The 18526-nt window shown below is 35.2% G+C and overlaps 1 protein-coding gene across 2 annotated transcripts in view; it reads right to left on the bottom strand.

Annotated features, from left to right (window-relative positions):
• RAB3GAP1 (RAB3 GTPase activating protein catalytic subunit 1) overlaps positions 1–18526 on the bottom strand; it is a 126026-nt gene that overhangs the window by 32004 nt on the left and 75496 nt on the right. For both annotated transcript variants that reach the window (XM_060105909.1, XM_060105910.1), the window contains 9 exons: positions 17466–17547; positions 13413–13481; positions 11825–11898; positions 9573–9665; positions 8985–9154; positions 6856–6945; positions 5262–5434; positions 3958–4012; positions 2731–3102 (listed from right to left, as the gene is read on the bottom strand). In XM_060105909.1, coding sequence (XP_059961892.1) covers positions 2731–3102; positions 3958–4012; positions 5262–5434; positions 6856–6945; positions 8985–9154; positions 9573–9665; positions 11825–11898; positions 13413–13481; positions 17466–17547 — 1178 coding nt within the window. The remainder of the gene's footprint in view (positions 1–2730; positions 3103–3957; positions 4013–5261; positions 5435–6855; positions 6946–8984; positions 9155–9572; positions 9666–11824; positions 11899–13412; positions 13482–17465; positions 17548–18526) is intronic.

Below are 18526 nucleotides of genomic sequence, written 5' to 3'. Positions count from 1 at the left end.
AAAATGGTTCACTATGCATAAACTCTGTGCAAACAATATGGTTTATGCTGAATACCTGCTTTCCTTCTGGGAGTCTGGAATTTTGGCACATGCTAGGCAGAGGGTGCTTTGTGACCAGGACCTAGTAAAAAAAAAACCCTGAGCACTGAGCCTCTGACAAGTTTCCCTAGTAGATAACATTTCACATGTGGTCATGATCAGTTGTCGAGTTAAGTGCATCTTGTGTGACTGTACTGCAAGGAGACTCTTGGAAGCTTGTGCTTGATATCCTCTGAACTTTGTCCCATGTGCCATTTCCTTTCACTGCATGACTATATACTGAGTCCTGTGAGTCCTCCAAGCAAATCACCAAACCTGGGAGTGGTGTTGGGACCCCTGACACACCAAATGTAAGAGATTATGTGGAATAAACCACAATTATTATGCATTGTTGGAGGGAATGTAAATTAGTTCCACCACTTTGGGAGACTGTTTAGCAATATCAAACATATTGCTACCACATGGCCCAACAATTCTACTCTTAAGAATATATCCAAAAGAAAATGAGTATGTTCACCAAAAGACACATAAGAATTTTCGTTTGTTTATAATAGCTCAAACTGTAAACAACTCAAATCGCATCAGCAGGTGAATGGATAAGCAATGTAAGAATTGAGTGGCATATTCATATAACAGAATACTATAAAGTAATAAAATATGCACAAATACTGATTCATATAATGACATACATGAATCTCACAGATGGTTGTTAAATAAAAAGCACAACACAAGAGTACATAATTCCATTCATATACAAAAGAGCAAGCAAAGTATGATTACATTTATGATATTCAAAAATTGACAAAACTAACCTATGCTGATATAAGTTAGAAAAAAGAGTTACCTGGAGGGGAGTACTCAATACATCTGTCTGTTTAAATTTTTAAAAATTAAATTAAAAATTCAGTTCCTTAGTTGCACTAGCCACATTTCAAGCACTTAGTAGCTACATATAATGGCTATAGTACTAGAGAACACAGAAAATATACATGTCCATCTTCACAGAAAGTTCTACTGATCATTGCTGTTCTAGGAAGATGAGAACTTTCTATATCTTGATATGGGTGGTAGTTACATGAGTTTTTATTTTTATTTTTTTATTTTTCTGAGTCAATTTTTTTTATTGAGATATAATTGACATATAACATTCTATTAGTTTTACATGGGTTTTTAAATATGAAAAAACTCACCAAGCTGTACACTTAAGATTTGTGCACTTTATTTAGTTATAATTAACTCAATAGATAAGTAAACAAATGTTTTTAAAATAACTAGGAGAAAACATACACAATGTATATAACAGAGGATTTATATCTAATATATGAAGGACTCATATAAATCATTAAGAATAGGACAGCAACATAAAAGAAAAATGGAATGCAATTCACAGGAAAGGATGGCATAAACATATTAAAAGATACTTAGGTTCATCAAAAATCAGGGAACTACAATCTAGAACACTGAGATACCACTTTTGCCCATCATATTGGCAAAAATTATTTTTGACTGGTAATGTCAATTAGAAAAAAATTAAATTAAACATGAATACAAGTAACGTGAGTGCAAGAACCTTACTATATAGTTTGCTACTAAAATCCTAAGGCCTAGGACAGTGGTTGGCATATATTAGACACTCAATACATATTTATGGAGGAAGAAAGTGTAAAAGGAAAGTTGGGGAGAGAATGTTATTCCCTTATTCCTATATTCATCAATGACAGGGTATAAAATAGGTGCAGCCCTTTTGAAGAGGAATTTTATAGCTTATATATCTGTTTTTCTAGAAATTCCATTTTTCATCTCTTCCTTAGAGAAACACTTATGTGAACAGATAATATATGAAAAACTACAAGAATCTGCTACATTACTGTAGCACTGTAACAGCAATAAGCTGCAAATAACATATTGTGCATTAAGAGGGTAATGGTTCAATAAGCTTATCACTCTTCCATGCCGTGGAATATTACACAGCAATTAAAGGGATGAAGTAGATCTACATGTAATGACATGAAGAGATCTTCAAGACACATTAGGTTAAAAAACTACACACCAATGCACACATTTTTAAAAATCCACAAAATTATGTATGATATGCATACACATACATACATCAAAGCATAGAAACAGGTGTAAGAAATTATAACCCAAACCAATAATAGTGGTTACTTCTACAGATGAGAATTGGAATTAGTGGGTGGTGGCTTTTACTTTTTCTAGGTTGAGTTTTTCACAATAAAATGTATTCACTTATTACCTATGCAAAAAAACCCAACAAAAACTATTGCTCTTCCTTAGGTTTTGAGTTGTTGCTATTCTACTTCCTAATGGTATAAAATGGATTCAAACTGCATATTACAACAGATAAAAACTAATTATATAATTAAAGAATTTTTACTTTTGTTCTTCCAATATTTTTGGATTTTGTTTTTTTAAACACCTGAGTACCCACCACTAAGTTTAAGATGAACTAACAGATCACCTTATACACGATGAGCTACTATCTACTGAAACTTCAAAACATTTCTCAGTTGTACAAATATTAGACCTAAAAGCCCCAACAGTCAAATTTACAGATCTTTGAACATAGAACTGTTTAAAGAATTGCCTCTACCCAAAGCAATCATCTCTTACTAGGATAAAAGTTATATAACCAACAAAAAATAACACTTAAAGAACCAGTCCATGTCCTACCTGGGTCACTGGAATATAGAGAGGTTCTCCATTATGTAGCAGTGTAAGTTTCCCATGCTGATGGAGTCGTCCTTCTGGCTTTAAACTTGCCATCTCCTTAGGTCCTCCTTTCTTGCCACTCTCTTGTCCATTTCCCTTAAGTTCTTCAGTATCACTTAGGCATTCAAAAAATTCTTCCTCGCTGTCACTCCAAGAATCCCATGATTTTCCCACCTCTCCCTTTTCCTTATCCATATCTTTTAGATTGTCGGGCCCCAGCTGGTCTCCAGATTTTCCAGCATCCCCTGAATATGTATTAGTTACATTATCTGAAGGACTTGTCTTTCTCCCCTCATCACGTGCCTTCTTTCGTTCAATACAACAATTTAACATCTGAAAAAACATTCATGTTTGAATTGTTAGGCAGTTAGTCAGACATGAGCAGGTCCCTGCCCCATTCTGGACAGGGTCATCCTTCTCTCCCGGACCTGGGCACCGGTGATCAGAACATGCCCAGAGATCCTCCCTTTTGTGGTCAAGGACTGCTAAGTTTCCAGCCTTATTACGACCAACCTAGATAAAACCCACCAGCATAGGTTGGCGCGGGAGCACCAAGACCTAAAAGGTGATTCAAAGTAACCCAGGGCTCATTTTGCCATATTTGTAATAAATGAGCACTACAGTTTTCCCCCCACGCCCATAGATTTCACTTGGGTGCTTATGCGTTAAGCGCCTGCGCACAAGGAGATAAGTTACTTAACCTAAAGCTGTCAATCAACTTGTCAGTCAAATGACACATGAAGGGACTTTCCGCCTGAAAAGCCAACCCTATCCCCACTGCAGGATGGCTTCTGGTTTCCAGACAGCCCGCTCTCATCCTTTCTCAGGAGTGTACTTCCGCTTTGCTTAATAAAACTTCTGCTGCTTAAAACTGCTCTCTGTCTCTCGACTGAAGTTTTTCCTTCGGGAGGACAAGGATGACTGAAGTTTTTCCTTCGGGAGGACAAGGACTGAAGAAATAGCCGTTCTGCCGGTGACAGTTACAGTAAAATAAAAATCTATCCACTACTTGAATATTTTATTTTCTTTCTCCACCCTTTCCCTGGACCTTGTTGTGAATGACAATGACTTAAGTAACCTACAGCACCACAATGAGAATAGCCTATAATCCATTATCACATTTAATATCAGAATAAGCTCCGATTGAACCAAGACCACATTTATATACTGTCACTGGGAAATCTTTACCTGTAGTTTCTGATGCAGTAAACAACATCTTAGATCTGGGGGTCCACTTGCTAATCTATCAAATAAAGTAGTGGGAAAAACAGCTTAGTAAAAGTGCTTCAGATATTCGTATTTTTATACTACCATATATTTTAGCCACATTGATAAATCAAAACTAGGTTTCTATAGATAAGGCAACTGAGATGGACCAAATAAAATTAAAAGATCAAAATTTATTTTATCACCCTAGTCCATAATTCACCAACGGTAACAGCAAACTAGTGATAGCTCTCAAGCTAACAGAAACTCAAAAAAAAATTTTAAAGCCTAGAAATTCACTCTAGGAAGTAGCTAGCATGTAGTATTTCATGGCTTACAAAAGAGATTATACTATACATTCATTTCTCAATCATTATGGTGGATTCTCAATATAAAATCCATTGATCTCCACCTCTCTTTTGCTAAAGGGAGCCTGGACTGCCCCTAGGCTAAATCTCTAGGTTCCCAGTAATCAGCCAAGAGAGAATCCAGCTAAGCAGAGGCTGGCAAATGACAGAAGAGTAAACATTTTTGGATCAAATACCACTTTATATTACTTATATCATGACTCTCCTCCCTTAGTTTGAGTAGCACACGTAAATGGGCAGTACCCTATGCAGTACCAACATATATGCTAACTAAACTCTTTAAATGAGATGTCAATATAAATTATACCAAAAAATTATAGGTAATGTCTAATACCTATGAAACTTATGAACTTTAAAGATGTTTTTTCCCTCCAACTATAAAAATGTATGTTCATGACAGAAGATTTAGAACACAAATGTATACACAAATGTATAAAGAGCAAAATGAAAACATAATTCACACCTGGGAAAACTACTGTTAACATCTGGTTGTATTTCTTTCCAATTATTTTTCTATACATATTTCTATATATATTCTATATATTTTTCAATATTCTCTATCAGCATAATTGAAAGCATAGTTGAAAGCACTCTGTATACATAACACTATATTCTACTTTACTACAAATAGTGATCACTTTCTGTGTTATTAGAGATTCTTAGAAAAAAACTTTCCATTATAGAGACATATCATGATTTATTTAACCATTCTTTAATGTTTGATATTTAGGTTGTTTAACTTTTTTTTTCCTATTATAAATTTGCTGCAGTGAATACCTCTAAACAGAAATTGTGTCCTAAGTTTCTTACCACTTTCTTAGGGCAGATTTCCTAGAAGAGGAGAATTAATGGGTCAAAAGTCAAATTTTGCAAACAAACAAAAATCCTATCTCTAAAGCTGGAAACTGAAATTATTACCCTGGAATCAGAAAGTTGTTCTCCCATCTGAAACGCATTTCAAGAACAAACTCCTGCCAGAGATGTGCCACTCCTTTCAGCCCTCCATGGTAGAAATTGATCATACAAAGACACAAAGCCAATTTGTATGTTAAACTATCAGATGGTGCAGATTTGAACTGATTGTAGAGATTCTAAATTTAACAAAACAGAAACAAAGCAAAATTTGTTAACAACATATTTACATGTATAATCAAAAACTGTGTAGGCAGAGATTTTAATACTGAAATTAATCTATCCTACCAAACCAGCTTTTATCAAATGTCTAATACATTATTGCCTAAATTGTTCTTCGGCAGCTCCATGTTTTCAAGATGTGTGTAAGTATCAAAAAGTGAAGCTACAGTTTAGTGAGCCTAAAGTTACAGCTTTCAATTTCTTCTGTGGAATCTTTAAGATATATTCCAAATTTCATGTGTTGTTATAAAAATCTTTTAATTACAAATGAGTACACACTTTTCAAAATCAAAAACATAATATCAGAACTGTATAAACTGAAAATGTAAAGCCTGCTTTTCCTCCTCAGTTCATGAAATCACTTCCCCAAAATAACTACTGTTAACAATTTGATATATCTGCACACCTGTCATTTAAACTCTCATTTCTCAATTTATCAAAGACTTGAAAGAGGAAAACATGAAAATTTTACTTCATTTTACATGTTACTTCATTAAAGAATTTTCCACTCTCTGTCCAGTTTTGAAATACAAAGAAGAATCTGCTGCAAAATGTAAATTTGATGATTTATGAAAAGTGTAAAATGAAGGCAATCCTATCACCATGCACAATATATTTGTTATTTTTTTCACTCTTTCCAGAAAAGTTCTTCTACCCAAAATATGTTATCTATGCCAATATTCTATAGTAGGGCATTGTCTGAATGAAGGCCATGATATCATCTTCACTCAAGTTTTACTAAGGTGATTTTTAAAATAAAAAGATCCTTATTTCAAAACAGAGAAAGCTTTATAGTGAGTGCTAGAAAATTTTCACATTTTCCTCATCCAAGTCTTTGATAAATTGAGAAAAGAAAGCTTAAATGACAGGTGTAGAGCTGTAAAACTGTTTACAGTAGTCATTGTTGTGAACTAGATTTCATGACTTTTGCTAGAAATATAGCAAAACCCCTAGAAATTCAATGCATTTAAAATATTTTAGGGCTCCCCTGGTGGTGCAGTGGTTAAGAATCCGCGTGCCAATACAGGGGACACAGGTTCAAGCCCTAGTCCGGGAAGATCCCATGTGCTGCAGAGCAACTAAGCCCATGAGCCACAGCTACTGAGCCTGCGCTCTAGAGATCGTGAGACACAACTACTGAGCCCACGTGCCACAACTACTGAAGCCCACACACCTAGAGCCCGTGCTCTGCAACAAGACAAGCCATCCCAATGAGAAGCCCGCGCACTGCAATGAAAAGTAGTCCCCGCTCGCCACAACTAGAGAAAGGCCGCACACAGCAACGAAGACCCAATGCAGCCAAAAATAAATAAATAAAACAAATATTTTTTTTAATTTTAATAAATAAAATAAAATATTTTAATATTAATTAACTTACATATTCTTCACTCTCTAATAGAGGATTACTGTTGTCTGTTGAGGAAGTCCCATCTAATGGTTTCTCAGAAGCAGCATCAGGGAATAAGAACTTAGGAGGGAGGAAGAAAGAAAATAATCACAATTTCAATGAAATTTCTCATTTTGTTGACTTTTGTAACTCATATAAACACTGACTTTTTTTTCTTTTTTCTTTTTTTTTTTTTAGCGGTACACGGGCCTCTCACTGTTGTGGCCTCTCCCTTGCGGAGCACAGGCTCCGGACGCGCAGGCTCAGCGGCCATGGCTCACGGGCCCGGCCGCTCCGCGGCATGTGGGATCTTCCCGGACCGGGGCACGATAAACACTGACTTTTTAATGGTTTTGTTTTTTAAATGATGAGAATGCTCTTACTGTACTGCCCAGTTAGTTCTACAATATCTCAAACATTTTCTATTTTTCTTCAAAAATACATTGTTTCAGTGACTAGTCAATTTTAAAATCAGATTTTTCTTGAATGTAACCACCTGGTTCTGTGAATTGTTTAGTTTACAGAATGCAAAACCAGAATCTCTTCACTATGATTTCAGGCTCATCCAATGTCATTAAATTTTTTTTAATGTTATTATTAAAAAGACAAAACTATAAAAGAAAATTTTAAAACACCCAAACATTCATGAGGCTCTGTAGAGAAGAATCATCCATGGGTTTTTATATATGAAATGCTCCAAGTATGATATTAAAGACCCATAATTTTATCTTACGAGATACCCACAGAAAGTGGGAAGCAGACTAAACCTGTAATGACCAGTGTATCTTTTCCACATGATTTCTGCTAACATGTGTGAGGGAGTGTGTGTGTGTGTGTGTGTGTGTGTGTGTGTGTGTCTGTGTCTGTGTGTGAGAGAGGGTGTGGAGAAGTGGTAAAAAGCTATATAATTGGAATAAAATCTCTAAGGATACATTCTCAAGAACGGGCCTTCTCTACAGAAATTTACTTTCAATCCTTCTATCACTATTCTTCCCAAGTGTTTTGTGGTACTGCTGACTTGTAATTCCTTTTCCTATGCATACTTTGCCACATATTACAGAACATGCTAAACAGACTTTTTAAATGAGAGGAACTACCAAGTGCCAACCTCCACTACTAAGCACATTTACAAACAGTATCTTATTCTCCTACCACTACGTGAGCTACGTTATCAGTGCCCACATCTTACAAATATACAAACTAAAAATGTGGCTAAAAGTCTTGCTCAGGTAAACAGCAGGGATAAGATTAACATCAAGTTTTCAAGTCCTATATTCTTTTCATTGCATTACTCTTAAAGGTTTTTCCCAAGAACGTCTTAGTGCACAAATTGCCAGAAGTACGATTATAACTACAATTATAGTAAGAGTAGCTATCATCTAGCAAAGGCCTATTTTATGCCAGTGTAACAGAAGGTCCTTTAGTACTCACAACAATCTCACAGGTTTTCATTAGACTCATTTCAGATGAAGAAACTGAAGTTAAATGGCTTGTTCAAAGTCATACCATAAGTCAGGATTAAACCCTGTGTATGGCTCCTAGGCCAGGCCTGTTCCACCACCCTATACCTAGGAGACACCCTAGCCCCTTCTAGTACTCGCTATAAAGTTTTCTCTGGACTGTTGTGAAAGAAAGTTTTCAAGAATACCATTCTGATGTCAACCTTCTGCTTAAAATGTCATTAAACTGTTAAGATGAAGTCCAGTGCTTCAACATGGCAGGTTACCTGCTACTCTCCTCGTCCCTGGCCACCCTCTGGGAAGTACCCTGCCATATACCAAACTGTCCAACATGCTCTCTCAGGCTTCTGCTATTCCTGTGCTTCTAAACCTTCTGTCCCTCTTTATGAAGCTTTCCCTGATCTCCACTGCTCAGACAGAGACAGATGCACCCTCTGCCGTGTTCTCACAGCCCCTTTGCCAGAATTCTCACATGTAACGTGGTACTGTAACTACTATTTACTTTCCTTCTTCCCACTACACTAGTGGGAACTCAATGTGGAGACGATGTTTTACTCATTTTATATTCCCAATCCAGTGCCTGCCACATAGATGGGACTGAACAGATAATGAATAAATGAGTGTGCATATAGACATATAAAAACATTACATTTAGTTTACCAAGAGAATTGTATTGAGGACATCATTATTCAGTGGTGATTCTTCTACACCTCTCTGTTTTCGTATTTTCTTCTTTGCAGTGTGTACCATATTTGAAACTGATAATTTATGAATTGGAACCGGTGCAGGCTCTGTCAACTTTGACAAAGCATGAGTTATATCAGCAACTTCTATAAAAAGAATAGAAATGAATACATATTATATCACCAACCTTGGCAGGTTAAAGTGATGAATAAACTGATGACTGTACAGAATATTTTAGTCACTCTTTTCATTAGTGACTTTTTACTAATACATATTTTCAGCTTTATATGGATGCATGATTGACAAAGGTGTAACATAACTTCTGCCCAGGGAACTTCAAAAATAAACCTCTAAAACCCTGCTTTTCAATATAGCTTACATTTTTGGTGGAAAGAACTTATTAATCACACAATGTTTTAAGCTCAGGGTATATATAGCCTAGAGAAAATGGTAGCTGCCTAGTTCATCAAAACTTGCTTCCCCAACATAACTCAAATTAGAAAAATAGATGAAAAGTTGCTGGAACATTTGAAAATAACTTTTAAAAAAAGAAAAAGGTGTCACCTCTTCCTTCTTCCTCAAATGTGGATCGTCCAAGAATCTCATCAGTTGACTCCTTTCGACGGCAAATTTTAAAAAACTCAGTGACAAAATCACCTACATAGAAAAAAATGTTACTCATTTTTGAAACATAGCTGAAAGAAATCAGTCTTATAAATAAAAGTACATGTCTTTTTACAAAAGCTATTAGCTAAGATATGATAGAAAAAGAACCATTCAGTTTTTCTACCCAATCCAAAAAGTAATCCTATTTCAAAGGTAGCCTTGCTTTCTCTCCATAGCCCAGGATATTAAAAGTTTTTCCTTAGAATTACTTCTAGAATTAAAGGAAAAAATAATTGAACTTAATATATTAAGCAGTTACTATTTGCCTGAATAAGACAAACAGTATCTATTCTCATTAAGTTGTACAAGTAACAAGAATATTACTATATATATGTAGTGGTCTTCTTTCCCTAGCTGCCACCCTACTAGAATTCTGAATCCATTAGAAAAATAAAAATAAAAATAAATTCTAAAGATATGTTTCTACAGGATTAAAAAATCATGTAGGATGAAGTTATTTCAGCTTTAACTGCATGTTAATGATATGCTTTGTGTCATAAAGAAAGGGGGAAAAGGTTTGATATCTTCTAAAGAGCTTCTATGAGATATGTTTGCACAAAGAAATTAAAGTTTAACAAGAACCATCAGTACTAAAATTATTAGACAATACAGTATACTGATTATATCCAAGTCTGAGAATTCACCAACTAGTTCTGAATAAACCTGGAACATTTTCTGGAGTTCTTCAGACAAGTAGGAAAATCCTATAATCTAGTCATATAAACTATATGACTATAGCTTATTGTAGTATATGACTACATAATCCTATAATCTAGTCATATAAACATAAAGTTAAAGAGACAGGGTGAGATTAAGGGACAGAAACTTAAAATGAGAATACTTTTAATTCTAAGGTCCTCTGTAATTAACACAAAAGTCAGCGGCTGAGGAATAATAAGGAACTAGGAAGAAATTTAGTGGCTAAATTTAATAATTTAGTAAATCAAAGATTAAACAAGAGAAACCATTTATTGAATACTCATTATAGACAGGCACTGCGTTAAATGTGACACACATACATACACGTACATGATCTTATTTGATCCTCTAACACTCTGAAGTATGTACTACTGTTACCTGTATCTTACTGACACTGCAAGAGATTGTGAAACTTGCTCAAACTGGTGGATCTAGGATTTCAAACAAGGTCTATCCAACTCAAACTCTTGATATAAACCCTCTACTATCTCCCTATACCCCAAGACAAATTCACTGATGGCAGGAATTTTACCTTATCTTTGTATTCACTATTATATAGTTAGCACAGATGGCAGTGCTAATAAGCATTTAATAAACAGCACATGATGAATGATAAAGAGCCCAAGAAAAAAATGCTTTAGAGAAATGCCCTAATATTGTCATCAATAACTCCTTGGTTGAACGGTAATTTATCAGGTTAAATGAAATAAAGGTGGCATGGATGAACACAGAAATGGAGAAAATAATTTTCATGTGTACTAAATATAAGAGAAAAAGACTGGAAAGAGGAGATGGGTTCAGAAAATTTCATGAAAGAGATATTATCTACAAAAATGGGAAGGGAAAGATAATTCTAGACATGGGATATAATAATAGGATCTGAATACCAATGGATAGCTTTTAAAGTATTTCTATTTATGTTATTCCACTGACTTCTTCAGATATCCCTATGATGTGTACAAAATTATTAACACCTCTTTTCCTCTATCAGAAAAAAGATTTGCAGGTACAATATAGAGCCCTATAGAAGGGCTCTAAGAAGATTGTCAAATTCAGTGTGGACTGCAAAAGACAAAAAGGGGTTCCACTCACTACAATGGAAGATGCACAGTATGCCACAGGAGGGGAAAAAAGGAGTGACATAAAAGCATCAGGAGGATAAAACTCAGGTCATGGGAAAATATAGAGAATTTTGAGGTATAGACAGGTTAAAACCAAATGACAAGAAAGCAAGTCTGCTGGTACTATTCAAGAGTAACTAGAATGATTCACTGCTGTTGACAAAGATTTACTTTTAATGGAGTTAACCGAGGAGGTCACAATGTAAAAAAATAAAAATAAAAAACACTTTTCGGATAGGTGAAATAAAGTATAAAGAATATATTCAGTGTTCCTGATATGGAGGATAGACAGATTTGTGTTATTTCAGGAAAGGAACATAAATATCTTACCTAGCAAACACTGAGGATTATCAGCTTTTCGAACTCTAACAGACCAATGGGGAGCCTGAATAGGATCCAAATCACTAAAATGCAAAACAATAAACACAAGATCCTATTTATGGCAATCTGCAAGACTCATACATTTACCAAAATGCAGTCTAATAAAAACATTATATAGAAGGACAAGCAATCCATTTTGCCTCCCTTAAACTTACTGTTATTCATATGCAGACCATTTAGATAAGTTTAAAAAAATAAAACCTTAAGACATCAAAGTTCTTAGACAAAAAAAAGCACAAAAGGAAAAACCAAAATCAAAACAAACTAATCCAAAAACATAAAAATGATCCTGACAGGCAACATATAATGATAATCTAATGAGAATTACATTTTAGGAATAAAGAAAACGAAATAAGCAAAAATCCATAATAATTTTAATCTGCTTTCTGTTACACTATTAATAAAAAAAGAAACTATAAAAATTTCCACAAGATCAAAAGTGCCCCATTTTCTCAGTTAAACAGATTATGGTGCATTCACTTAATGGAATACTATGCAGCAATTTAAAAACTGACAACACAGATCTACATTTATTAAATGAATAAATATATTAAATGAATGAAGCAAATTAATACATAAATTTATACCTTAAAAAGATATACCCCCAAAATGCTAACTGGTTACTTTTTAAGAAATGGAATTGTAGGTAGTCTTTACTTTCTTCTTTTAATTTATGCATCTAAATCATCTGATTTTAAAAGTTCATGTTACTTTTACCATCAGAAAATATAACACATTTATTTTAATTATTTTTTTTAAAGTCTTCTATTTCTCACTGTTCTGCATCAACCATGAGACTGTACTAAAATTATGTTCCTCCTTCTCCATGTTCTTCCAGGATAGCGCTCGCTGTAATTTTCAATTTTTTTCCTGTGCAATTTTCTACTGCACAGGAGTATATGACATGGATGCTCTGTTATTTGACATTTAATGATCAAATATTATTCCCACATATTTTGATAACCATCATCTCTTCAAAGTCCTTTATCAAATGCTTCTTACCAGCTCAGAAAAGTTCAACAGAATTATGCACTGAATCCCAAACTGCTTAAAAACACCTTTGCTGGGCTTCCCTGGTGGCGCAGTGGTTGAGAGTCCGCCTGCCGATGCAGGGGACACGGGTTTGTGCCCCGATCCGGGAGGATCCCACATGCCGCGAAGCGGCTGGGCCCGTGAGCCATGGCCACTGAGCCTGCGCGTCCGGAGCCTGTGCTCCGCAACGGGAGAGGCCACAACAGTGAGAGGCCCGCATACCGCAAAAAAACAAAACAAAACAAAACAAAAAAACACCTTTGCTAAAACCAAGTAAGATTCAGATTGCTCATTTTCCCGGAACTAAGGACCCTATCTCCAAAGCCCACAGCTTAAAACACATCTATAATACATATCAATCAGTCTAAAAAGTGATCTTTAAAAACAGAAAAACAACAACCAACTGTATCAGAAACTGATACAAAGAAAAATTGCTAACCACTTGGCAGTTAATTTATTCTACTGAAGTTTGTGAACCTCAATGTACTACTCTTAACATACTTACGAATAAACATCATTATCCACAATGATACCTTCAGTCAGGTGAGGCCATGTAGTTGCTAAGTGGAGTTCACTAAAATAAACAAAATGTAAAATATCTCCATAAGCTTTAATACTGTATATATATATCCTGACTCAACAATTCCACTTCTAGAATTGTATCTGCAGTAAATAGCCAGAGATGTACATATAAATATGTTAAAAGTGGTCATTATTTATAATACAATAAAACTGTAAACACCTGGTTTAGCAAACGGTAGCACATTCATATAAAGTTAATGTCTGCAAGAAAAAACTATGCTATACATAATAGCCAAAAAGTATAGGTAAACCAAACGTCTATCAGCTGATGAATGGATAAATAAAATGTGGTAGTATTACATACCATGGCATATTATACACTCACAAAAAGCAATGATGTACTGATTCATGCTAAATGTGGATGAACCTCTAAAACATGCTAAGTGAAAGAAGCCAGACACAAAAGGTCATATATGGTATAACCGAATCTATATGAAATGTCCAGAATAGTCAAATCCATAGAGGCAAAAAGTAGATTAATATTTGTCTAGGGCTAGAGGGCCTAGGGAGCCTAGGAGGGGATGACAGTTAAGAGGTGAGGGGTTTCTTTTGGGGGTAATGAAAGTGTTCCAGAATTAGAGACGGATGATGGCTGCACAACTCTGTAAACACTAAAAACACTGAATTGTATACTTTAAAATTGTGAATTTTATGGTACATAAATTATATCTCAATTTTGAAAGCACCACGATAAAGATCAGGGATGGGCATACTTTTTCTATAAAGGACCAGAGAGTATTTGGGGCTTTTTATGGGCCATGTAGTTTCTGTTATATTCTTGTTTTTTTTTTTTCTTTTAAAACCCTTAAAAATGTAAAAAGCATTTTTAGCTCTTACCTATACAAAAACAGGCTATTGGCCAGATTTGCTCCACCGGTCATAGTTTGCTGACCTCTTATTATAGATGAATATTAAATTTCAGAAAGTTTTCATGTGAAATTATAAAATCAAAAACAAGCCACAGGGGCTTCCCTGGTGGCACAGTGGTTAAGAGTCTGCCTGCCGATGCAGGGGACAGGGGTTCATGCCCCGGTCCGGGAAGATCCCACATGCCGCGGAGCAGCTGGGCCCATGGGCCATCGCCACTGAGCCTGCGCGTCCGGAGCCTGTGCTCCGCAACGGGAGAGGCCACAGCAGTGAGAGGGCCGCGTACCGCAAAAAAAAAAAAAAAAAGCCACAAAAAATGTACAAGATGACATACATTTATAAAATGTACAAAAATACTGTGCAGAAAAGAGTTATCATAGCAGGCCTGATACTTAGAAAGGCCCACTTGGAAGGCTGGCCCCTGGCTTGACATCTGGAAACTTGAATTTCAGGATTCTTACCATTCCCTGATAAGAATGGCTCACTCTGCCTAAATTACCTGTGCAAACAATACAGTTTATGCAAACATCTGGTTTCCTTCTGGCACATGCTAGGCAGAGGGTGCCTACATGACCAGTCTCTGATTAAAAACCCCAAGTGCTGAGCCTCTAATGAGCTTCCCTGGTAGACAGACTTTCATACATGTCACAGTTCATTGCTGGGAGGATTAAGCATGTCCTGTGTGACTACACTGGGAGAGGAAGCTTGTCCTTGGTTTGCTCTGGACCTCACCCTATGTGCCTTTTCCCTTTGCCATTTTTTGCATTGTATCCTTTTGCTGTAATAAATCATAGGCATGAGCACAACTATGGCTGCGTCCTGTGAGTCTTCGTAGCAAATCAACCTAAGGGTGGTGTTGGGGGCCCTTGTTGCATATATATACATAAACATGTACATATATATACCTACTTCATGCATATGAAAGATACTGGAAGCATGTATAACAAGCTGTTGTCAGTGATCACCTATGAGTAGGGGGGTTATGAATTTACTGATTTTTTTTTTCCTGTCTAGATTCTGAACCCACTTCTTATGTCTGGAGAGTACAGAAGCCAAAAGGGCCAATTATTTCACTTCTCTGATATTTGGTGATGCTCGCCTAACTAGCAACTCCTGTCTGAGACACTGAATCTACAAGTACAGTTAGGAATTCACTGTGAGAGCAGGGCCAGCACTACACAACAATGCAGTGTAACCTTGGTTATGAACCGGACAACTAGGCACCCTTGGCTCAAGCCTATTTTCTGAGCCCAGTTCTACAATGGTCCCAATTAAACTTCTGAGTTTGAGTTACCAAATACTTTTCCAATAAACTGATTTTTTGCTTGAATTAGAGTTGACGAGTACCATTTGCAACTAAACAATCTAACTACTAAACATATGATTTTTGCCTTTTTTAACGTTATCTAAATTTTTTCCACTGAACGTGAATTTATTATTTTAAACAAGACTAATTTTTAATGTAAAAAAAAAGCCCACAAACAGTATGTGATATCAGAGGACATGAATGGTTAGAGGTTTAGAACTATACACTCTTGAATATTTTTAGGTATGAACCGCAGATTCAGTTCCTAAGCTTTTATGACTATGGCCTCTCCTCTCCCTCTAACTATAGAACAATTTCTTTGACAAGGAGAGAAGACACCAGAAAAAGCCTCTTCATTTCCTCTTCCACTACCAAAGATGCCTTTTCAAAAGCATAGTGCCCACAACATTTGCTAATCACTGTTTGATTTAAATGGTCTGCCAATGTGCACAATCTTACCCTCAACTTATTTCTGTGTTCTTCTTCAATCACTTGTTCCTTTGCTGACTGACTCCATATCATGATATAAATTTGGAAGAAATATTTAATCATTAAACCTTCAGACTTCTACCAGGTCAATTTATTTCTCTCCCCCTAAAATTTTCCCTAAGTGAAATTCAAATAAATGAACCAGTTGGAGGGCCACAAATATATCTGTAATCCACCCTACACCCTTTCTCCCTTGCTCACTACATTCTAGCCATGATAGCCACCTTCTATTTTCTTCAGTAAACTCGCCAAGCTCTTTCCTGCATCAAGGCACTTTGCACAGGCTGTTCCTTCCACCTGGAATGGTCATTCTCTCACTCTTTGCCTGGCTAAATCCTCCCCTAATTGAGACTCAGAATAAATTTCACTTGCTTTGAGAAGACTTTACTGATGGCATATCAATCTAAACTAGTTCCTCATTTTATTGTCATTACATCCTGTACTTTTCCTTCAAATTATCCCACAATTTGTAATTGTATGTTTATTTAGGTGATTAGTTCATCTATTTCCTTTAAGTAGACTGTAAATGCCAAGAAGGCAGAAACTGTCTGTTTTATTTACTTCAGTATCTTCCTTACTTATCATAGTGCCTGGCACATATAATAAATATCCATTTTAAAAGATACTCACTTTATTGTCTTCCTTAAGTGATTTTTAAGTTAAAAGTATTATTATTTCTACCTTTATGTGAGAGTATTAAAGATATATGTATACATGTGAATATATTTTTTAAAATAACCAAACAGTTTAACAAATGAGACAGTTTCTATATCTGCACTGTTTATATTTTCCAAATATTTTGCTATCAGTGATTAAATTTTTCAACCCCTGTATTTTCTTGTGAAACAGTTTTTTTTTTTAAGTTCAGTAGTTCTTCTAGAAAAGCAACTGGGTAACCTATAAGGTCACCCTTGTGTCTCTTACTTATGTCTTAATTTGTGTATTTTGAAAAAGTGGCCAGGAAAAATGAAAACAACTGTTAATTCTGGGTCATGGACACATGAAAGTTTGTTATATAAAATATTGTCTGTGCTTTTCAATATTTAAAATATTTCCCCCAAAGTATACCAAGAACCACTTCTATAAGGAATAATCAATAAATTATATTATGTACATTTTATGTATTAAACCCTCTTTTACTTCTTAAGTTACAGAGAAAAAAACAAAGATGGACAGACTGTTACATGTAGGTCTCTATTTCCAGTACTACATTCATTCCAGGAGGCTGCAGTATTATAAAACACAGTAAAATCAACATCAATATAATTTAAAAAGTAAAGTCCCATAATTCAAATGATATAATGAAATTCGCACCTAATAGGATCTTCACAGGCACCAAATGGTAACTTGCCAAATTCCAGGCCTCCCACTTCTCCTCCTACAAGGGCATCTATATCTAAACAAGAAAAAAAAAATTTCCATCAGTTAGCCAAAAATGGAGAAATAAGAATTTAAATCTAGGTAGGTCAGCCCTTTGAGAAATTAAAGTTTTAATAGTGTCTACATTAAGATACATATAGCAAGTTAGAGAACAGTTAGATATTAAAGACTTCCCCAAAGAATGTTATAGTAAAAGGACACATTTAATTCCTATTTGTGAAGTGCTGTATTCAAGCTATGCATTCTAAATTTTACTGTTCTGAAATAGTCCTTAAATATTACTCAAGAGAATATTATTCCTGTAAATTTCTTTTCATTTTCTCAGAATGTGATTAATAGCATCTAAAAGAAAGATTATCTGAGTATTAAAAAATTTAATCATCAACCTACATTCATCAGTTTTGCTGTCAATAATTTCTGAATAGCCCAAATTAGTCATCATTAATAAAACCTTATATCAGCTGACAGTACACAGACATATCTGAAGTTCAGAAAAGAATTTCCATTCCATTATGAATGGTATCTGAGATTAGAGGAAAATTTAGAGGGTATATCACCCCTTAACTCCATCCCTCTTGAAGAAGTAATAAACACTTCTAAAAGACTTCAAAAAGATTTCCCTTTGAAATAATAGATGGTTGTTTTTAATTATTCACACTACACTAAGAATTTCTAAAATTAAAGTCTACTGTTGAGTTATGAACACTCTCAGATTTGCTAAAATTATGTTTGACAATTATCTACACCCTAACTAAATTATTAAAATTAGTTATTAAATATGGCTCAATTACTTGATTCAGTAAATTTTCTCAAGTCAATTCATTCCATTTTTCCAACTAAAGAATGCTTACAGTAAAGATCACAATGACTAGCTTTACTATAAGATGTGAATTAAGAGCTTCAAAATTTATAATAAGCGCTTTTTTTTTTTTTTTGCCACGCCTCACTGCATGCAGGATCTTAGTTCCCTGACTAGGGATTGAACCCATGCCCCC

The sequence above is a fragment of the Mesoplodon densirostris genome, chromosome 8 (assembly GCF_025265405.1).
Source record: "Mesoplodon densirostris isolate mMesDen1 chromosome 8, mMesDen1 primary haplotype, whole genome shotgun sequence".
NCBI lineage: Eukaryota > Metazoa > Chordata > Mammalia > Artiodactyla > Ziphiidae > Mesoplodon > Mesoplodon densirostris.
Note: the sequence above shows the minus strand (reverse complement) of the source record. Positions and strands in the feature narration are given on the sequence as shown.